The sequence below is a fragment of the Bombina bombina genome, chromosome 3 (genome assembly GCF_027579735.1).
Source record: "Bombina bombina isolate aBomBom1 chromosome 3, aBomBom1.pri, whole genome shotgun sequence".
In the NCBI taxonomy this organism is placed as follows: domain Eukaryota; kingdom Metazoa; phylum Chordata; class Amphibia; order Anura; family Bombinatoridae; genus Bombina; species Bombina bombina.
Window position 1 is genome coordinate 300,686,427 of NC_069501.1, and position 20,146 is coordinate 300,706,572.

General features: G+C 38.3%; 1 protein-coding gene across 1 annotated transcript in view; it reads right to left on the bottom strand.

The window, feature by feature from the left end:
• The window catches only part of CNKSR2 (connector enhancer of kinase suppressor of Ras 2), a 1,108,533-nt gene extending 1,088,885 nt beyond the window's left edge, over positions 1-19,648 (bottom strand). The window contains exons 1-2 of the mRNA XM_053705261.1: positions 19,627-19,648; positions 19,394-19,557 (exon numbers count right to left, since the gene is read on the bottom strand). Of these exons, the coding sequence (XP_053561236.1) occupies positions 19,394-19,557; positions 19,627-19,648 (186 nt within the window). The remainder of the gene's footprint in view (positions 1-19,393; positions 19,558-19,626) is intronic.
• Positions 19,649-20,146: the final 498 nt, after the last annotated feature.

Below are 20,146 nucleotides of genomic sequence, written 5' to 3' on the forward strand. Positions count from 1 at the left end.
AGACCATTTGCCCGGAATGCAACGTTTGGCGACTGAGATAATCCGCTTCCCAATTGTCTATACCTGGGATATGAACCGCAGAGATTAGACAGGAGCTGGATTCCGCCCAAACCAGAATTCGAGATACTTCTTTCATAGCCAGAGGACTGTGAGTCCCTCCTTGATGATTGATGTATGCCACAGTAGTGACATTGTCTGTCTGAAAACAAATGAACGATTCTCTCTTCAGAAGAGGCCAAGACTGAAGAGCTCTGAAAATTGCACGGAGTTCCAAAATATTGATCGGTAATCTCACCTCCTGAGATTCCCAAACTCCTTGTGCCGTCAGAGATCCCCACACAGCTCCCCAACCTGTGAGACTTGCATCTGTTGAAATTACAGTCCAGGTCGGAAGCACAAAAGAAGCCCCCTGAATTAAACGATGGTGATCTGTCCACCACGTTAGAGAGTGTCGTACAATCGGTTTTAAAGATATTAATTGCGATATCTTTGTGTAATCCTTGCACCATTGATTCAGCATGCAGAGCTGAAGAGGTCGCATGTGAAAAAGAGCAAAGGGGATCGCGTCCGATGCAGCAGTCATAAGACCTAGAATTTCCATGCATAAGGCTACCGAAGGGTATGATTGTGACTGAAGGTTTCGACAAGCTGAAATCAATTTTAGACGTCTCTTGTCTGTTAAAGACAGAGTCATGGACACTGAATCTATCTGGAAACCCAGAAAGGTTACCCTTGTCTGAGGAATCAATGAACTTTTTGGTGAATTGATCCTCCAACCATGATCTTGAAGAAACAACACAAGTCGATTCGTATGAGATTCTGCTAAATGTAAAGACTGAGCAAGTACCAAGATATCGTCCAAATAAGGAAATACCACAATACCCTGTTCTCTGATTACAGACAGAAGGGCACCGAGAACCTTTGAAAAAAATTCTTGGAGCTGTAGCTAGGCCAAACGGCAGAGCCACAAACTGGTAATGCTTGTCCAGAAAAGAGAATCTCAGGAACTGATAATGATCTGGATGAATTGGAATATGCAGATATGCATCCTGTAAATCTATTGTGGACATAAAATGCCCTTGCTGAACAAAAGGCAAGATAGTCCTTACAGTTACTATTTTGAACGTTGGTATCCTTACATAACGATTCAATATTTTTAGATCCAGAACTGGTCTGAAGGAATTCTCCTTCTTTGGTACAATGAAGAGATTTGAATAAAACCCCATCCCCTGTTCCAGAACTGGAACTGGCATAATTACTCCAGCCAACTCTAGATCTGAAACACAATTCAGAAATGCTTGAGCTTTCACTGGATTTACTGGGACACGGGAAAGAAAAAATCTCTTTGCAGGAGGTCTCATCTTGAAACCAATTCTGTACCCTTCTGAAACAATGTTCTGAATCCAAAGATTGTGAACAGATTTGACCCAAATTTCTTTGAAAAAACGTAACCTGCCCCCTACCAGCTGAGCTGGAATGAGGGCCGCACCTTCATGTGGACTTAGAAGCAGGCTTTGCCTTTCTAGAAGGCTTGGATTTATTCCAGACTGGAGATGGTTTCCAAACTGAAACTGCTCCTGAGGATGAAGGATCAGGCTTTTGTTCTTTGTTGAAACGAAAGGAACGAAAACGATTATTAGCCCTGTTTTTACCCTTAGATTTTTTATCCTGTGATAAAAAAGTTCCTTTCCCACCAGTAACAGTTGAGATAATGGAATCCAACTGAGAACCAAATAATTTGTTACCCTGGAAAGAAAACATAATTTATGTAAGAACTTACCTGATAAATTCATTTCTTTCATATTAACAAGAGTCCATGAGCTAGTGACGTATGGGAATATACATTCCTACCAGGAGGGGCAAAGTTTCCCAAACCTTAAAATGCCTATAAATACACCCCTCACCACACCCACAAATCAGTTTAACGAATAGCCAAGAAGTGGGGTGATAAGAAAAAGTGCGAAGCATATAAAATAAGGAATTGGAATAATTGTGCTTTATACAAAAAAATCATAACCACCACAAAAAAGGGTGGGCCTCATGGACTCTTGTTAATATGAAAGAAATGAATTTATCAGGTAAGTTCTTACATAAATTATGTTTTCTTTCATGTAATTAACAAGAGTCCATGAGCTAGTGACGTATGGGATAATGACTACCCAAGATGTGGATCTTTCCACACAAGAGTCACTAGAGAGGGAGGGATAAAATAAAGACAGCCAATTCCTGCTGAAAATAATCCACACCCAAAATAAAGTTTAACAAAAAACATAAGCAGAAGATTCAAACTGAAACCGCTGCCTGAAGAACTTTTCTACCAAAAACTGCTTCAGAAGAAGAAAATACATCAAAATGGTAGAATTTAGTAAAAGTATGCAAAGAGGACCAAGTTGCTGCTTTGCAGATCTGGTCAACCGAAGCTTCATTCCTAAACGCCCAGGAAGTAGATACTGACCTAGTAGAATGAGCTGTAATTCTTTGAGGCGGAGTTTTACCCGACTCAACATAGGCAAGATGAATTAAAGATTTCAACCAAGATGCCAAAGAAATGGCAGAAGCTTTCTGGCCTTTCCTAGAACCGGAAAAGATAACAAATAGACTAGAAGTCTTACGGAAAGATTTCGTAGCTTCAACATAATATTTCAAAGCTCTAACAACATCCAAAGAATGCAATGATTTCTCCTTAGAATTCTTAGGATTAGGACATAATGAAGGAACCACAATTTCTCTACTAATGTTGTTGGAATTCACAACTTTAGGTAAAAATTCAAAAGAAGTTCGCAACACCGCCTTATCCTGATGAAAAATCAGAAAAGGAGACTCACACGAAAGAGCAGATAATTCAGAAACTCTTCTAGCAGAAGAGATGGCCAAAAGGAACAAAACTTTCCAAGAAAGTAATTTAATGTCCAATGAATGCATAGGTTCAAACGGAGGAGCTTGAAGAGCTCCCAGAACCAAATTCAAACTCCAAGGAGGAGAAATTGACTTAATGACAGGTTTTATACGAACCAAAGCTTGTACAAAACAATGAATATCAGGAAGAATAGCAATCTTTCTGTGAAAAAGAACAGAAAGAGCAGAGATTTGTCCTTTCAAAGAACTTGCGGACAAACCCTTATCCAAACCATCCTGAAGAAATTGTAAAATTCTCGGTATTCTAAAAGAATGCCAAGAAAAATGATGAGAAAGACACCATGAAATATAAGTCTTCCAGACTCTATAATATATCTCTCGAGATACAGATTTACGAGCCTGTAACATAGTATTAATCACGGAGTCAGAGAAACCTCTATGACCAAGAATCAAGCGTTCAATCTCCATACCTTTAAATTTAAAGATTTCAGATCCGGATGGAAAAAAGGACCTTGTGACAGAAGGTCTGGTCTTAACGGAAGAGTCCATGGCTGGCAAGATGCCATCCGGACAAGATCCGCATACCAAAACCTGTGAGGCCATGCCGGAGCTATTAGCAGAACAAACGAGCATTCCCTCAGAATCTTGGAGATTACTCTTGGAAGAAGAACTAGAGGCGGAAAGATATAGGCAGGATGATACTTCCAAGGAAGTGATAATGCATCCACTGCCTCCGCCTGAGGATCCCGGGATCTGGACAGATACCTGGGAAGTTTCTTGTTTAGATGAGAGGCCATCAGATCTATCTCTGGGAGCCCCCACAATTGAACAATCTGAAGAAATACCTCTGGGTGAAGAGACCATTCGCCCGGATGCAACGTTTGGCGACTGAGATAATCCGCTTCCCAATTGTCTACACCTGGGATATGAACCGCAGAGATTAGACAGGAGCTGGATTCCGCCCAAACCAAAATTCGAGATACTTCTTTCATAGCCAGAGGACTGTGAGTCCCTCCTTGATGATTGATGTATGCCACAGTTGTGACATTGTCTGTCTGAAAACAAATGAACGATTCTCTCTTCAGAAGAGGCCAAAACTGAAGAGCTCTGAAAATTGCACGGAATTCCAAAATATTGATCGGTAATCTCACCTCCTGAGATTCCCAAACTCCTTGTGCCGTCAGAGATCCCCACACAGCTCCCCAACCTGTGAGACTTGCATCTGTTGAAATTACAGTCCAGGTCGGAAGAACAAAAGAAGCCCCCTGAATTAAACGATGGAAAAAAGTCAAATTTTTGAGGTAAGACAAAATATGATAATTTAAAGCATAATCCCAAATATGAAACTGACTGTCTGGAAATAAGGAAAGTTGAACATTCTGAGTCAAGGCAAATAAATGTTTGAATACATATATTTAGAACTTTATAAATAAAGTGCCCAACCATAGCTTAGAGTGTCACAGAAAATAAGACTTACTTACCCCAGGACACTCATCTACATGTTTGTAGAAAGCCAAACCAGTACTGAAACGAGAATCAGTAGAGGAAATGGTAAATATAAGAGTATATCGTCGATCTGAAAAGGGAGGTAAGAGATGAATCTCTACGACCGATAACAGAGAACCTTATGAAATAGACCCCGTAGAAGGAGATCACTGCATTCAATAGGCAATACTCTCCTCACATCCCTCTGACATTCACTGCACGCTGAGAGGAAAACCGGGCTCCAACTTGCTGCGGAGCGCATATCAACGTAGAATCTAGCACAAACTTACTTCACCACCTCCCTTGGAGGCAAAGTTTGTAAAACTGATTTGTGGGTGTGGTGAGGGGTGTATTTATAGGCATTTTAAGGTTTGGGAAACTTTGCCCCTCCTGGTAGGAATGTATATTCCCATACGTCACTAGCTCATGGACTCTTGTTAATTACATGAAAGAAATGGAAAGTAGAGTTGATTTAGAAGCCATATCAGCATTCCAAGTTTTAAGCCATAAAGCTCTTCTAGCTAAAATAGCTAGAGACATAAACCTGACATCAACTCTGATAATATCAAAAATGGCATCACAGATAAAATTATTAGCATGCTGAAGAAGAATAATAATATTATGAGAATCATGATCTGTTACTTGTTGCGCTAAAGTCTCCAACCAAAAAGTTGAAGCTGCAGCAACATCAGCCAAAGATATAGCAGGTCTAAGAAGATTACCTGAACACAGATAAGCTTTTCTTAGAAAGGATTCAATTTTCCTATCTAAAGGATCTTTAAACGAAGTACCATCTGACGTAGGAATAGTAGTACGTTTAGCAAGGGTAGAAATAGCCCCATCGACTTTAGGGATTTTGTCCCAAAATTCTAATCTGTCAGACGGCACAGGATATAATTGCTTAAAACGTTTAGAAGGAGTAAATGAATTACCCAATTAATCCCATTCTCTGGAAATTACTTCAGAAATAGCATTAGGAACAGGAAAAACTTCTGGAATAACCACAGGAGATTTAAATACCTTATCTAAACGTTTAGAATTAGTATCAAGAGGACCAGAATCCTCTATTTCTAAAGCAATTAGTACTTCTTTAAGGAAAGAACGAATAAATTCCATTTTAAATAAATATGAAGATTTATCAGCATCAATCTCTGAGACAGAATCCTCTGAACCAGAAGAGTCATCAGAATCAGAATGATGACGTTAATTTAAAAATTCATCTGTAGAGAGAGAAGTTTTAAAAGATTTTTTATGTTTACTAGAAGGAGAAATAACAGACATAGCCTTCTTGATGGATTCAGAAACAAAATCTCTTATATTATCAGGAACATTCTGCACCTTAGATGTTGAGGGAACTGCAACAGGCAATGGTACATTACTAAAGGAAATATTATCTGCTTTAACAAGTTTGTCATGACAATTAATACAAACAACAGCCGGAGGAATAGCTACCAAAAGTTTACAGCAGATACACTTAGCTTTGGTAGTTCCAGCACTAGACAGCGATTTTCCTGAAGTATCTTCTGACTCAGATGCAACGTGAGACATCTTGCAATATGTAAGAGAAAAAACAACATATAAAGCAAAATTGATCAAATTCCTTAAATGACAGTTTCAGGAATGGGAAAAATGCCAATAAACAAGCTTCTAGTAACCAGAAGCAAAGAAAAAATGAGACTGAAATAATGTGGAGACAAAAGCGACGCCCATATTTTTTGGCGCCAAATAATACACCCACATTATTTGGGGCCTAAATGCTTTTTGGCGTTAAAAATGATGCCACATCCGGAATGCCGACATCTTTGGCGCAAAAGGACGTCAAAAAATGACGCAACTTCCGGCGACACGTATGACGCCGGAAACAGAAAAGATTTTTTGCGCCAAAAAAGTCAGCGCCAAGAATGACGCAATAAAATGAAGCATTTTCAGCCCCTGCGAGCCTAACAGCCCACAGGGAAAAAAAGTCAAATTTTTAAGGTAAGAAAAAATGATTGATTCAAATGCATTATCCCAAATATGAAACTGACTGTCTGAAAATAAGGAATGTTGAACATTCTGAGTCAAGGCAAATAAATGTTTGAATACATATATTTAGAACTTTATAAATAAAGTGCCCAACCATAGCTTAGAGTGTCACAGAAAATAAGATTTACTTACCCCAGGACACTCATCTACATGTTTGTAGAAAGCCAAACCAGTACTGAAACGAAAATCAGCAGAGGTAATGGTATATAAATAAGAGTATATCATTGATCTGAAAAGGGAGGTAAGAGATGAATCTCTACGACCGATAACAGAGAATCTATGAAATAGACCCCGTAGAAGGAGATCACTGCATTCAAATAGGCAATACTCTCCTCACATCCCTCTGACATTCACTGCACGATGAGAGGAAAACCGGGCTCCAACTTGATGCGGAGCGCATATCAACGTAGAATCTAGCACAAACTTACTTCACCACCTCCATAGGAGGCAAAGTTTGTAAAACTGAATTGTGGGTGTGGTGAGGGGTGTATTTATAGGCATTTTGAGGTTTGGGAAACTTTGCCCCTCCTGGTAGGAATGTATATCCCATACGTCACTAGCTCATGGACTCTTGCTAATTACATGAAAGAAAAATATGTTTGGGGTTCGATAAAACCTCGAGTGGATAGGAACACGCTTTACAAAACTCTAGCGGCCGGGGGGGTGGGACTCCCCTGCATAGCGACATACTATAGGTCAATAGGAGTTCAGAGGGTATTAGATTGGAATAGGAATGAGGCTACAAAGGCATGGATAACGATTGATTCCCACATATTGAAAACCCCGCATGTGGGAGCCTTGTGCTGGATTCCCAAATCACATAGACCAGTAGCGACTAACACTTTCAAATTCTACACCTCAGTATTTACGATTTGGGATGAGGTCCTGAGGACTTGCCCCTCCATCTCAACATTGAGATCACCCCTGACCCCGGTGTCCCCGAATGCAGAATTTCTGGGTGGTATGGAATATAGCCTAGTAAACAAAACTCCAGACGAGATTGGATACACGATACCCATACATAAGGTTTTGAACGGACAGAGGCTTAAAGACAGGAGCTAGGGGACATCCTGCATGGGGTTTTTGCAAACTGGTTGAAATATGGACAGTTGCAACACCTTTTGGAAAATTCTAAGCATAAACCTGACTGGACGAGACCCATGACCCGTTTTGAGACCATATGTACTGCTCAAGGCCCCCTCAGGCACACATTATCACTAGCAAAATCCATGTTACAGGCAGATGGCAGGGTTACACGACCGTCATATACCACCAAATGGCAGCAAGACCTAAATATTGTCCTAGAGGACAAAGAATGGAGTAGAATTTATGCTCTGGTGGGGAGGTCATCATCATCCACTAGAATACTAGAGCTCAATTATAAGTTATTATCCAGGTGGTACCTGACACCATCACGCCTTAAAAGTATATACCCACATTCATCCGATCTCTGCTGGAGGGGATGCAGCCTCAGGGGGACTATGTCCCATATGTGGTGGTGTTGCCCCGTGGTTAGGCCATTTTGGCAAGAGATAGAACTTTTCTTAAGACAACTATTAGACGACACATTTACACTAACCCCTGTTATTGCACTGCTGAATGCCCTCCCCAGAAACATGTGCCAAATCAGACAAAAGGTGATCCAGTTTTCTCTAAACTCAGCTAGGTCTTTGATAGCTAGCAAATGGAAAACCCCTGTAAAACCTAAAGTGCAGGAGTGGATGAAACATGTTGATGACACACTACTATTAGAGGAATACAGCTATTTTAAAACACAGAGAAAGGCATTATTTTTAGACATCAAATTATACTGGGAACTAACGAAAGCAGGTTTCACACAATCACGGCTGGCCAGGCCTTCAACACCCCCAGTGCGAGACAGGAGGCTAGAAACGGGGAGCTGAGTAATCACTCCTGTAGGTGAATTGGAAATAGATTGTATAATATGAAACTAATAAGCACAAAGTTACCAAAATGCTCGCCCAGACTATATATATACCAGGAAAAGATGTATCTCAGAAAGTAACTTCTATATGTTAAGCTGACATGAATCGTGTTGTTAAGTTAAATGTTTTAAAGAACTGTTATTTTACCACTATCACTGTATTTTTGTGAAAATACCAATAAAACTCTTTGAAAGATAAAAAAAGTCACATTCTGTGCCTTTAAATTGCTCTGGTATGAGGATTCTTAGGTAAAAGGAATAAAGCAAAGAAAACTACCTGCTCGAATTATAAAAACAACAAACACTTGAGAAGCACTTCAGAAGTCTTGAGATGTCCAGCAAGAGCTACATAGAAAGAGACTAATACGGTAGTGAAGTATTTTCAGGGAAATTGATTTGATATTCTGCTATCTTAAGATATTTTTGACAACTTTTTTTATTAAATTAAAAAAAGTTTAAACCTATCTGCAATACATAAGAAGCAAACCTATTTTATAAGCAAGGGGTTCTCTACCACTTTAGAAAACAACTTGCCATACCTCATAAAATTGCCTCACATGTTCTGTTATTCACTATCTGGTAATAAGACCCCCTTATCAGTACATTTTTTCCATGTATTTTAAGAGCATTGGTGCAGCCATTCACCTATCTTACAACCTGGACTATAGATTAAAATAGGGGTGCAATTTTGCTCCACCACATTGGTTTAAATTTATACAAATCAAGTTTATTGGACATGCACAAACTTCCTATGCAAGTCTATTGGACATGCACAAACTTCCTATGCAAGTCTATTGGACATGCACAAACTTCCTATGCAAGTCTATTGGACATGCACAACCTTCTTCAAAGAATCAGATGATACTAAAGTGTCAGGCTATAAGGAAGGTGGGTTAGCATTTTAAAAGGGACACAAGTCAAAATAAAATTTTATGATTCAGATAGAGCAAGCAGGTTTAAGACACTTTCCAATTTACTTCCATTATCAAATTTTACACAGTCTTCTTATATTCACGCTTTTTGGGGAACAAGATCCTACTGAGCATGTGCACATGTTCACATGGTATAAGCATACTAGTTTGTGATTGGCTGATGTTTGTCACATGATAGAGGGGGCTGGAAAATGGGGGGGGGGGGAATAATTTGTCCAAAAAAAAAAATCTACTTATTTGAAATTCAGAGTAGGTTCTCTTGCATTTTCTTTGTAATATGCCCTTGTTAATTTAATCCTACTGCATTGAGTGGTCCTTTATGAACCTGACATGGAAAAAAAATGCAGCACTGAGCCGGGGTTCCATAGCCAGGTAACTAATACAACAAAATGTCATGCTTTTTATAAGGTATGGCTTGCTTGATTTTTTTTTTCTAACTGGTTTTAAGTAAATGGCTAATATTAAGCTAGAAATGTTTTATCAATTTATGTTTGCCCCAAATATTTATGTTAATTGTAATAAGATAAACTATTAAATCAATGTGCATAATTATCACCATCATCATTACAATTATTTAAAACATTCAGTTCAATACATAAGTTCTCCTTGTATGAACTTGTAAACCTACTCTAAGATTTTGTCACACTATGGACCCTATTAAAAACAATGGTTTTTTTTCCTGGCACCGGATTCAATGACAATATGGATTTGCAATAGATCAATTTAACCTATTTTCTGCCAATACAAAGCCAAATCCAATCCAGTTCTCTAAGTTCGGTAACTTACATCTAACAATCCACCAATATAGCAAATATGTATTCAGCAGCTTTGTGGTTGTGAACACCACAGAAAACAATAGTCTGGGGGGTCGATCCGATATAGATCGTAGTTTGCAGCGCAAGCGAGGGAACCCGCGTCGCCCGCAGTTACAGCTCGCAACTCGAGCTATCCCATATATGTCGCCGTCAGATGCTAACGTGCCGTAAGTCTGATAAACCAGCGATGTCCAGAAATCTGCGCAAGTACAAATTTCTGGCGTCGCCAGTGACTTGCGGCACGTTAGAAACTGCCGGCGCCTACAAAACCTGACTTAAGTCTAAATTACCCGCACTGTCTAACACGCCTCCCTAACATAGCCCGACAAGTCTAACACGCCTCCCTAACATAGCCCGACACGTCTAACCCTCTATCCACTATCCCCCCTCACTAGCCTAACAATAACATATGTATTAACCCCTAAACCGCCGCTCCCGGAGCCCGCCGCAACCTAATAAAATTAAACCCCTAAACCGCCGCCAGCTATACTAAATCTATAACCCCCTAAAGTGAGCCCCTAACACCGCCGCCATCTACCTTACCTACCCCCTAAAGTGAGCCCCTACCCCGCCGCTATCTATTTTAAAATTATTAACCCCTAATCTAATCCCCCTACCCCGCCGCCATCTATATTAAATTATTTAACCCCTAAAATACTAAACTATCCCTACCACTAAACCTAAGACTAACTCTACAAATAGCCCTGAAAAGGGCTTTTTGCGTGGCATTGCCCCAAAGTAACAGCTCTTTTGCCAGCCCTTAAAAAGGCTTTTTGCGGGGCATGCCCCAAAGTAACAGCTCTTTTGCCAGCCCTTAAAAGGGCTTTTGGCGGGGCTTTATCACAAAGTAAACTGCTCTTTTGCCTACAATCTACATCCCCCTACACTGCTGCCACCTATAATAAATGTATTAACCCCTAATCTAATCCCCCTACACCGCGGCCACCTATAATAAATGTATTAACCCCTAATCTAATCCCCCTACACCGCGGCCACCTATAATAAATGTATTAACCCCTAATCTAATCCCCCTACACCGCCGCCAGCTATATTAACTATATTAACCCTAATTATATTAGGGTTAATATAGTTAATATCATTATTATATTATATATATATATATATATATATATATATATATATATATATATTAAGTATAATAACCCTATCAATCTCTAACATCCTAACTAAACTCTTATTAAAATAAATCTAATATTAATATTAATTAAAATATTCCTATTTAAATCTAAATACTTACCTATAAAATAAACCCTAAGATAGCTACAATATAATTAATAATTAGATTATAGCTATGTTAGGGTTTATATTTATTTTACAGGTAAATTGTTAATTATTTTAACTAGGTATAATAGCTATTAAATAGTTATTAACTATTTAATAGCTAACTAGTTAAAATAATTACCCAATTACCTGTAAAATAAATCCTAACCTAAGTTACAAATACACCTACACTATCAATAAATTAAAGAAACTACAAATATCTATCTAAAAATACAGTTAAATAAACTAAACTAAATTACAAAAAAAAACAAACACTAAATAACAAAAAATAAAAAAAAGATTACAAGATTTTTAAGCTAATTACACCTATTCTAAGCCCCATAATAAAATAATAAAGCCCCCCAAAATAAAATAATTTCCTACCCTATTCTAAATTAAAAAAAGTTCAAAGCTCTTTTACCTTACCAGCCCTTAAAAGGGCCTTTTGTGGGGGCATGCCCCAAAGAAAACTGCTCTTTTGCCTGCAAAAAAAAAACACAATACCACCCCCCAACATTACAACCCACCACCCACATACCCCTAATCTAACCCAAACCCCCCTTAAATAAGCCTAACACTACCCCCCCTGAAGATCTCCCTACCTTGTATTCACCCAGCCGGGCCGAACTCCTCATCCGATCCAGGCGATGTGTTCCAGCAAGCGGCAGTGAAGTCTTCTTCCATCCGGGCGATGTCTTGAAGCAAGCGGCAGAGAGTCTTCTTCCATCGGCGATGTCTTCAAGCAAATCGGCATCTTCAATCTTCTTCCTTCGCTCCTCCGCCGCGGAGCATCCTTCCGGCACGACGACTTCCCGACGAATGAGGTTCCTTTAAATGACGTCATCCAAGATGGCGTCCGCCGAATTCCGATTGGCTGATAGGATTCTATCAGCCAATCGGAATTAAGGTAGAAAAATCTGATTGGCTGATTGAATCAGCCAATCAGATTCAAGTTCAATCCGATTGGCTGACTCTCTGCCGCTTGCTTCAAGACATCGCCCGATGGAAGAAGACTTCACTGCTGCTTGCTGGAACACATCGCCTGGATCGGATGAGGAGTTCGGCCCGGCTGGGTGAATACAAGGTAGGGAGATCTTCAGGGGGGTAGTGTTAGGCTTATTTAAGGGGGGTTTGGGTTAGATTAGGGGTATGTGGGTGGTGGGTTGTAATGTTGGGGGGTGGTATTGTGGTTTTTTTTGCAGGCAAAAGAGCAGTTTTCTTTGGGGCATGCCACCACAAAAGGCCCTTTTAAGGGCTGGTAAGGTAAAAGAGCTTTGAACTTTTTTTAATTTAGAATAGGGTAGGGAATTTTTTTATTTTGGGGGGCTTTATTATTTTATTAGGGGGCTTAGAATAGGTGACATTAGCTTAAAAATCTTGTAATCTTTTTTTTATTTTTTTTGTAATTTAGTGTTTGTTTTTGTAATTTAGTTTAGTTTATTTAATTGTATTTTTAGATAGATATTTGTAGTTTCTTTAATTTATTGATAGTGTAGGTGTATTTGTAACTTAGGTTAGGATTTATTTTACAGGTAATTGGGTAATTATTTTAACTAGGTAGCTATTAAATAGTTAATAACTATTTAATAGCTATTATACCTAGTTAAAATAATTAACAATTTACCTGTAAAATAAAATATAAACCCTAACATAGCTACAATATAATTAATAATTACATTATAGCTATCTTAGGGTTTATTTTATAGGTAAGTATTTAGATTTAAATAGGAATATTTTAGTTTATAATATGAATTAGATTTATTTAATAAGAATTTAGTTAGGGGTGTTAGGGTTAGATAGAGTTAATATAGTTAATATAAATACTATAGTAACCATATTAACCCTAATATAATTATGGTTAATATATATAATGTAATAACTATATTAACTATAATATACTTAGGGTTAATATAGATAATATAGCTGGCGGAGGGGTAGGTAGATTAAATTAGGGGTTAATAATTTTAATATAGATGGCGGCGGTGTAAGGGGTTCACATTAGGGGATAGATCAGTTAGATGGTGGCGGTTTTAGGGGCTCACAGTAGGGGGTTAGTTTATGTAGATGGCGACGGTTTAGGGGTTAAATACTTATTATGGATTGCGGCGGGGGATCGCGGTTGACAGGGAGATAGACATTGCGCATGCGTTAGGTGTTAGGTTTATTTTCTAGCTAGTTTAGGGAGTTACGGGGCTCCAATAGTTAGCGTAAGGCTTCTTACGGCTGCTTTTTGTGGCGAGGTGAAAATGGAGTAAGATTTCTCCATTTTCGCCACGTAAGTCCTTACGCTGCATATTGGATACCAAACTGCGCTGGTTTGGTATACCTGCCTATGGCCCAAAAAACTACGGGCGACGGCAGAAATATACGGGCGTAACTTCTAGGTTACGCCGTATATAGGATACCAAACCAGCGCAAATATTGGCGTCGCCGGCTTTTGCGGGTGACTATTTTTATCGGATTGACCCCTGGAAGTCTGTATGAAATCAGCTGCCCCAGATCAAAAAGTCACAACTTGTATATACAAAACTTTATATTTGGCACCAGTTTTCTTTCTATTAGCATAAATAACGATTGTCTGTCTTGAAGTTTGTATGAATATAGTCAGACCAGAAAAAAAAAAAAAGTCAATGTTTATAGCTTTGAGAATGTAAGTATTATTTACATTTGTAGCAACCCTACTACTACTATTACATGCCTTGCTCTACAGCAGAGGCAAGAATGTATCCATCAAAGACAGCGTATAAAAGAGTGCCGCAATTATTTTGCCCCGTTGTGGTCTGAATTTTTTTTATAGACCATGAAATATTGCAGCAGTTCAGACTGTCAAGGAAATCATTCATGATGATTTTTAATGAAATTTGGGACTATTTAGAGTGGGTCACCTTCAGAACAAGTGCTAGCTAGCTCAAATTGTTGGTGCTTTTAATGGTTACTGGGTATTTTCAACATGTGTCCATTGATGTGGTAGGTATAAGTCAACAAACATTCTCCAGGCACCAAGAAATGGTTTTTAGATGCAATGTACACTATTTTTAAGCAACGTGTTTGTCTCCCAAAAACCGCAGAGGATTGGCAATTGGTAAAATCAAATATTTTATATATTGCTGGTATCCCAAATGTGTTGTAGCCGATAGACTGTAGACATATTGCATTGAGACCACCCAAAGAGAGAGAGAAAATGTTCCACCATCAAAAGCATTTCAATTCCCTCAATGTGCAAATGATCTGTGATGCCCAACTGCCTATAATAAGTGTGTGTGCAGGTTTTCCATGATCATGTCAGTCTGGGCTTTACGCAAAGTTTGAGAACTTGCTTGAGGGATGGCTATTGGTAAGCTGTATAATTTATATTACCGTCCTATATTTACTATATACTTTATACTGCCCCCACACCATAAGTAGCTGTGTATACAAAAGTTTGCAAAAAAAAAAAAAATGTTAGAGGGAATTGTAAAGTATATTTGTAAACTCAATTTCCTTTTTATGTTTATTGGGTTTCCCACAAGTTTAAGTTTGTACTAGGAAGTATTATATTTAGTGTATAAATGAGTACAACAAACAGACCTTTCAGTACACAGACAGTTTGATAACTCCATCCGCATCTAAAATTGCTTCTAATTTATCAATAATACCATATGCAGGGATTCAGAGTGAAGCAGCTAGTGTCATACAACTGACTAACACTTACTAATAACAGACAAACTAATCGATAATGAGATTCATTGACAGCTATTTTTATGATCAATCTTAGTGATTAGTTGTTGCAGCACTAGTTAGAATAGTTAGTAATAATATTGCTTTGTGTCCAGTGCTTCTGGGAGTGGAGCATGATGGAATAAATAGGGGATGGGTAATTTTCAATGCCGGATTGGCCTACCAGGAGGTTTCACTGTGGGCTGCAGCAGCTGGGGATGGGAAGCTATAATTTAAAGGGGTGATTTATTGATGCAATTGGGTTGTAGGGTGCCTGCATAATCTCAATCTGACACTTTTAATATTACAAACTAATATAATTCAGAAAAAAAAAATATTGGGGGAAGGAGTATCCCTGTAATCCCCTATGAGAAAAATAGGGCTTGCATAGTCTACTGACTAAACGAAGAATAGGTCTGGTCTCCCTATATGAAAGAGCTGCTTTTAACTCCCAGTCCGCCCTAGTAATTTTTGACAGATTATAGCATCGCTTGTATGCTAAAGTCACATTGCTACCTACTATACAGCAGGGTTGGTAAGTACTTTAAACAAGGTCACCATAATTCTTAAAAGGGACAATAAACACCAAATACATTTCATGCAACCAGCTGTAATAACGGGTGCTGAAATTTTGGAACCAAGGTTTCACTGCAGTTATTAAACAAGAGTTTCTGCACATGTGCTAACCGTCGGCGTTGGAATGAAGTGAAAGCTAAATTTCAACATGGTGGCACCAATGACTAGAGGTGACTAATAACTTATAACGACTATACTTATAAAAATGTATTTAGTGTCCCTTTATTATTTTACTTCAGGCTCCTTCATTTTTGCCTTTTTCTACATACATTTATAAATAATATACTTTGCTGGCTGTAAACAAATTGTGTTACTGGCTTACAAGTATTTGCCTTGCTAGAAAGTTTAGTACACAACAAAGCAAAGTACCTCCGATAATGACTGATCAACCTTCATGACTGTCTATGACTACATTTAATCAGCTCTATCATCTAGCACGACTTCTGATGTTCTTTGCAATCCACTGGATTGTATTAAATTAAAGTAACATTAAACCCTTTTTTCATGATTCAGATAGAGCATACAATTTTAAACAGCTTTCCAATTCAAGTCTATTGTCTAGTTTGCTTTGTTCTTTTGGTATTCTTTGTTAAAACATACCTAGATAGGCTCAAAACCTGGGAGCTAGCTGTTCATTGGCAGCTGCACATATATACATTACTGCTCCTTAAAGGGACAGTCACGTCCCAAAAAACCTTTCATGATTCAAATAGGGCATGTAATTTTAAACACCAATTTTGCTTTGTTCTCCTGGTATTCTTAGTTGAAAGCTAAACCTAGGACTTTCATATGCTAATTTCTTAGACTTTGAAGGCCTGCATTTTGACAGTTTTTCACCACTAGAGGGAGTTAGTTCATGTGTTTCATATAGATAACATTGAATTCATGCACATGAATTTACCGAGGCTAAAATGCAAGTCTGTTAAAAGAACTGAAATAAGGGGGCAGTCTGCAGAGGCTTAGTTACAAGGTAATTACAGAGGTAAAACGTGTATTATTATAACTGTGTTGGTTATGCAAACCTGGGAAATGGGTAATTAAGGGATTATATATCTTTTAAAACAACAAAAACATAATTTATGTAAGAACTTACCTGATAAATTCATTTCTTTCATATTAGCAAGAGTCCATGAGCTATTGACGTATGGGATATACATTCCTACCAGGAGGGGCAAAGTTTCCCAAACCTCAAAATGCCTATAAATACACCCCTCACCACACCCACAAATCAGTTTAACGCATAGCCAAGAAGTGGGGTGATAAGACAAAAGTGCGAAAGCATAAAAAATAAGGAATTGGAATAATTGTGCTTTATACAAAAAAATCATAACCACCACAAAAAAGGGTGGGCCTCATGGACTCTTGCTAATATGAAAGAAATGAATTCATCAGGTAAGTTCTTACATAAATTATGTTTTCTTTCATGTAATTAGCAAGAGTCCATGAGCTAGTGACGTATGGGATAATGACTACCCAAGATGTGGATCTTCCACGCAAGAGTCACTAGAGAGGGAGGGATAAAATAAAGACAGCCAATTCCGCTGAAAATAATCCACACCCAAAATAAAGTTTAAATCTTATAATGAAAAAAACTGAAATTATAAGCAGAAGAATCAAACTGAAACAGCTGCCTGAAGTACTTTTCTACCAAAAACTGCTTCAGAAGAAGAAAACACATCAAAATGGTAGAATTTAGTAAAAGTATGCAAAGAAGACCAAGTTGCTGCTTTGCAAATCTGATCAACCGAAGCTTCATTCCTAAACGCCCAGGAAGTAGAAACTGACCTAGTAGAATGAGCTGTAATCCTTTGAGGCGGAGTTTTACCCGACTCGACATTAGCAAGATGAATTAAAGATTTCAACCAAGATGCCAAAGAAATGGCAGAGGCCTTCTGACCTTTCCTAGAACCAGAAAAGATAACAAATAGACTAGAAGTCTTTCGGAAATTCTTAGTAGCTTCAACATAATATTTAAAAGCTCGAACTACATCCAAAGAATGCAATGATCTCTCCTTAGAATTCTTAGGATTAGGACATAATGAAGGAACCACAATTTCTCTACTAATGTTGTTAGAATTCACAACCTTAGGTAAAAATTTAAAAGAAGTTAGCAACACCGCCTTATCCTGATGAAAAATCAGAAAAGGAGACTCACAAGAAAGAGCAGATAATTCAGAAACTCTTCTAGCAGAAGAGATGGCCAAAAGAAACAAAACTTTCCAAGAAAGTAATTTAATGTCCAATGAATGCATAGGTTCAAACGGAGGAGCTTGAAGAGCCCCCAGAACCAAATTCAAACTCCAAGGAGGAGAAATTGACTTAATAACAGGTTTTATACGAACCAAAGCTTGTACAAAACAATGAATATTGGGAAGATTAGCAATCTTTCTGTGAAAAAGAACAGAAAGAGCAGAGATTTGTCCTTTCAAGGAACTTGCAGACAAACCTTTATCCAAACCATCCTGAAGAAACTGTAAAATTCTCGGAATTCTAAAAGAATGCCAGGAAAAATGATGAGAAAGACACCAAGAAATGTAAGTCTTCCGAACTCTATAATATATCTTCCTAGATACAGATTTACGAGCCTGTAACATAGTATTAATTACAGAGTCAGAGAAACCTCTTTGACTAAGAATCAAGCGTTCAATCTCCATACCTTTAAATTTAAGGATTTGAGATCCGGATGGAAAAAAGGACCTTGCGACAGAAGGTCTGGTCTTAACGGAAGAGTCCACGGTTGGCAAGAGGCCATCCGGACAAGATCCGCATACCAAAACCTGTGACGCAACTTACGGCGACACGTATGGCACCGTAAACAGAAAAAAAAATTTGCTCCAAAAAAGTCCGCTCCAAAAATGACGCAATAAAATTAAGCATTTTCAGCCCCCGCGAGCCTAACAGCCCACAGGGAAAAAAAGTCAAATTTTAAGGTAAGAAAAAAATTGATTTATTCATATGCATTATCCCAAATATGAAACTGACTGTCTGAAATAAGGAACGTTGAACATCCTGAGTCAAGGCAAATAAATGTTTGAATACATATATTTAGAACTTTATATAAAAGTGCCCAACCATATCTTAGAGTGTCACAGAAAATAAGACTTACTTACCCCAGGACACTCATCTACATGTAGTAGAAAGCCAAACCAGTACTGAAACGAGAATCAGTAGAGGTAATGGTATATATAAGAGTATATCGTAGATCTGAAAAGGGAGGTAAGAGATGAATCTCTACGACCGATAACAGAGAACCTATGAAATAGACCCCGTAGAAGGAGATCATTGAATTCAAATAGGCAATACTCTCCTCACATCCCTCTGACATCCACTGCACGCTGAGAGGAAAACCGGGCTCCAACCTGCTGCGGAGCGCATATCAACGTAGAATCTAGCACAAACTTACTTCACCACCTCCATAGGAGGCAAAGTTTGTAAAACTGATTTGTGGGTGTGGTGAGGGGTGTATTTATAGGCATTTTGAAATTTGGGAAACTTTGCCCCTCCTGGTAGGAATGTATATCCCATACGTCACTAGCTCATGGACTCTTGCTAATTACATGAAAGAAAATGCTGGTGTTGACTGTCCTTTTAAATAAAGGATACCAAGAGAATAAAACAACATTGATAATAGAAGTAGATAGAAAGTTGGTTAAAATTGTTTGCTCTGTCTAAATCCTGAAAACAATATGTTGGGTTTAAAATCCCTTAAGGTATAATTTATCAGACAGTCAAACAAGGTTCTAATACATAGACATATTTTATTTATTATACATTGTATTTACCAGTGCACAGAGTAAATCTACAGCTTCCAAAATAAGTTCCTGATGGCCAATTCGTGTCACTCCCAGCTCCTCCAGTTCCTGATGAGTAATCCGTAGCAACTGGTCCCCAGCAATTTTTTCCCTCTCAAAGTTCTTTATATATTGCTGCAGGCAGTCATCCAGACCTAATGATGAAGAAACAAATATGCATTTAGGAAAAAAAACAATGTGTATTGTTTGTATAACAGTATCACACTGTCTAAAATTATGGTGCATAATCATTAATTGACTAAAAAGTACATTAATGGAAAAAATAAAAATAATAATTTGTTTAAAAAGTTTGTTAAAATGCATTATGTTTGCAAATGCATACTTGTGCAAGTTGGAAATATTTCTATATGAACTGTAATTATAAGAGGTTCTTTTTTTTTTTTCTCTCTCCATCTCTCTCTCTCTCCATCTCTCTCTCTCTCCATCTCTCTCTCTCTCTCCATCTCTCTCTCTCTCTCCATCTCTCTCTCTCTCTCCATCTCTCTCTCTCTCTCCATCTCTCTCTCTCTCTCCATCTCTCTCTCTCTCTCTCCATCTCTCTCTCTCTCTCTCTCCATCTCTCTCTCCATCTCTCTCTCCATCTCTCTCTCCATCTCTCTCTCTCTCTCTCTCCATCTCTCTCTCTCTCTCCATCTCTCTCTCTCTCTCCATCTCTCTCTCTCTCTCCATCTCTCTCTCTCTCTCCATCTCTCTCTCTCTCTCCATCTCTCTCTCTCTCTCCAT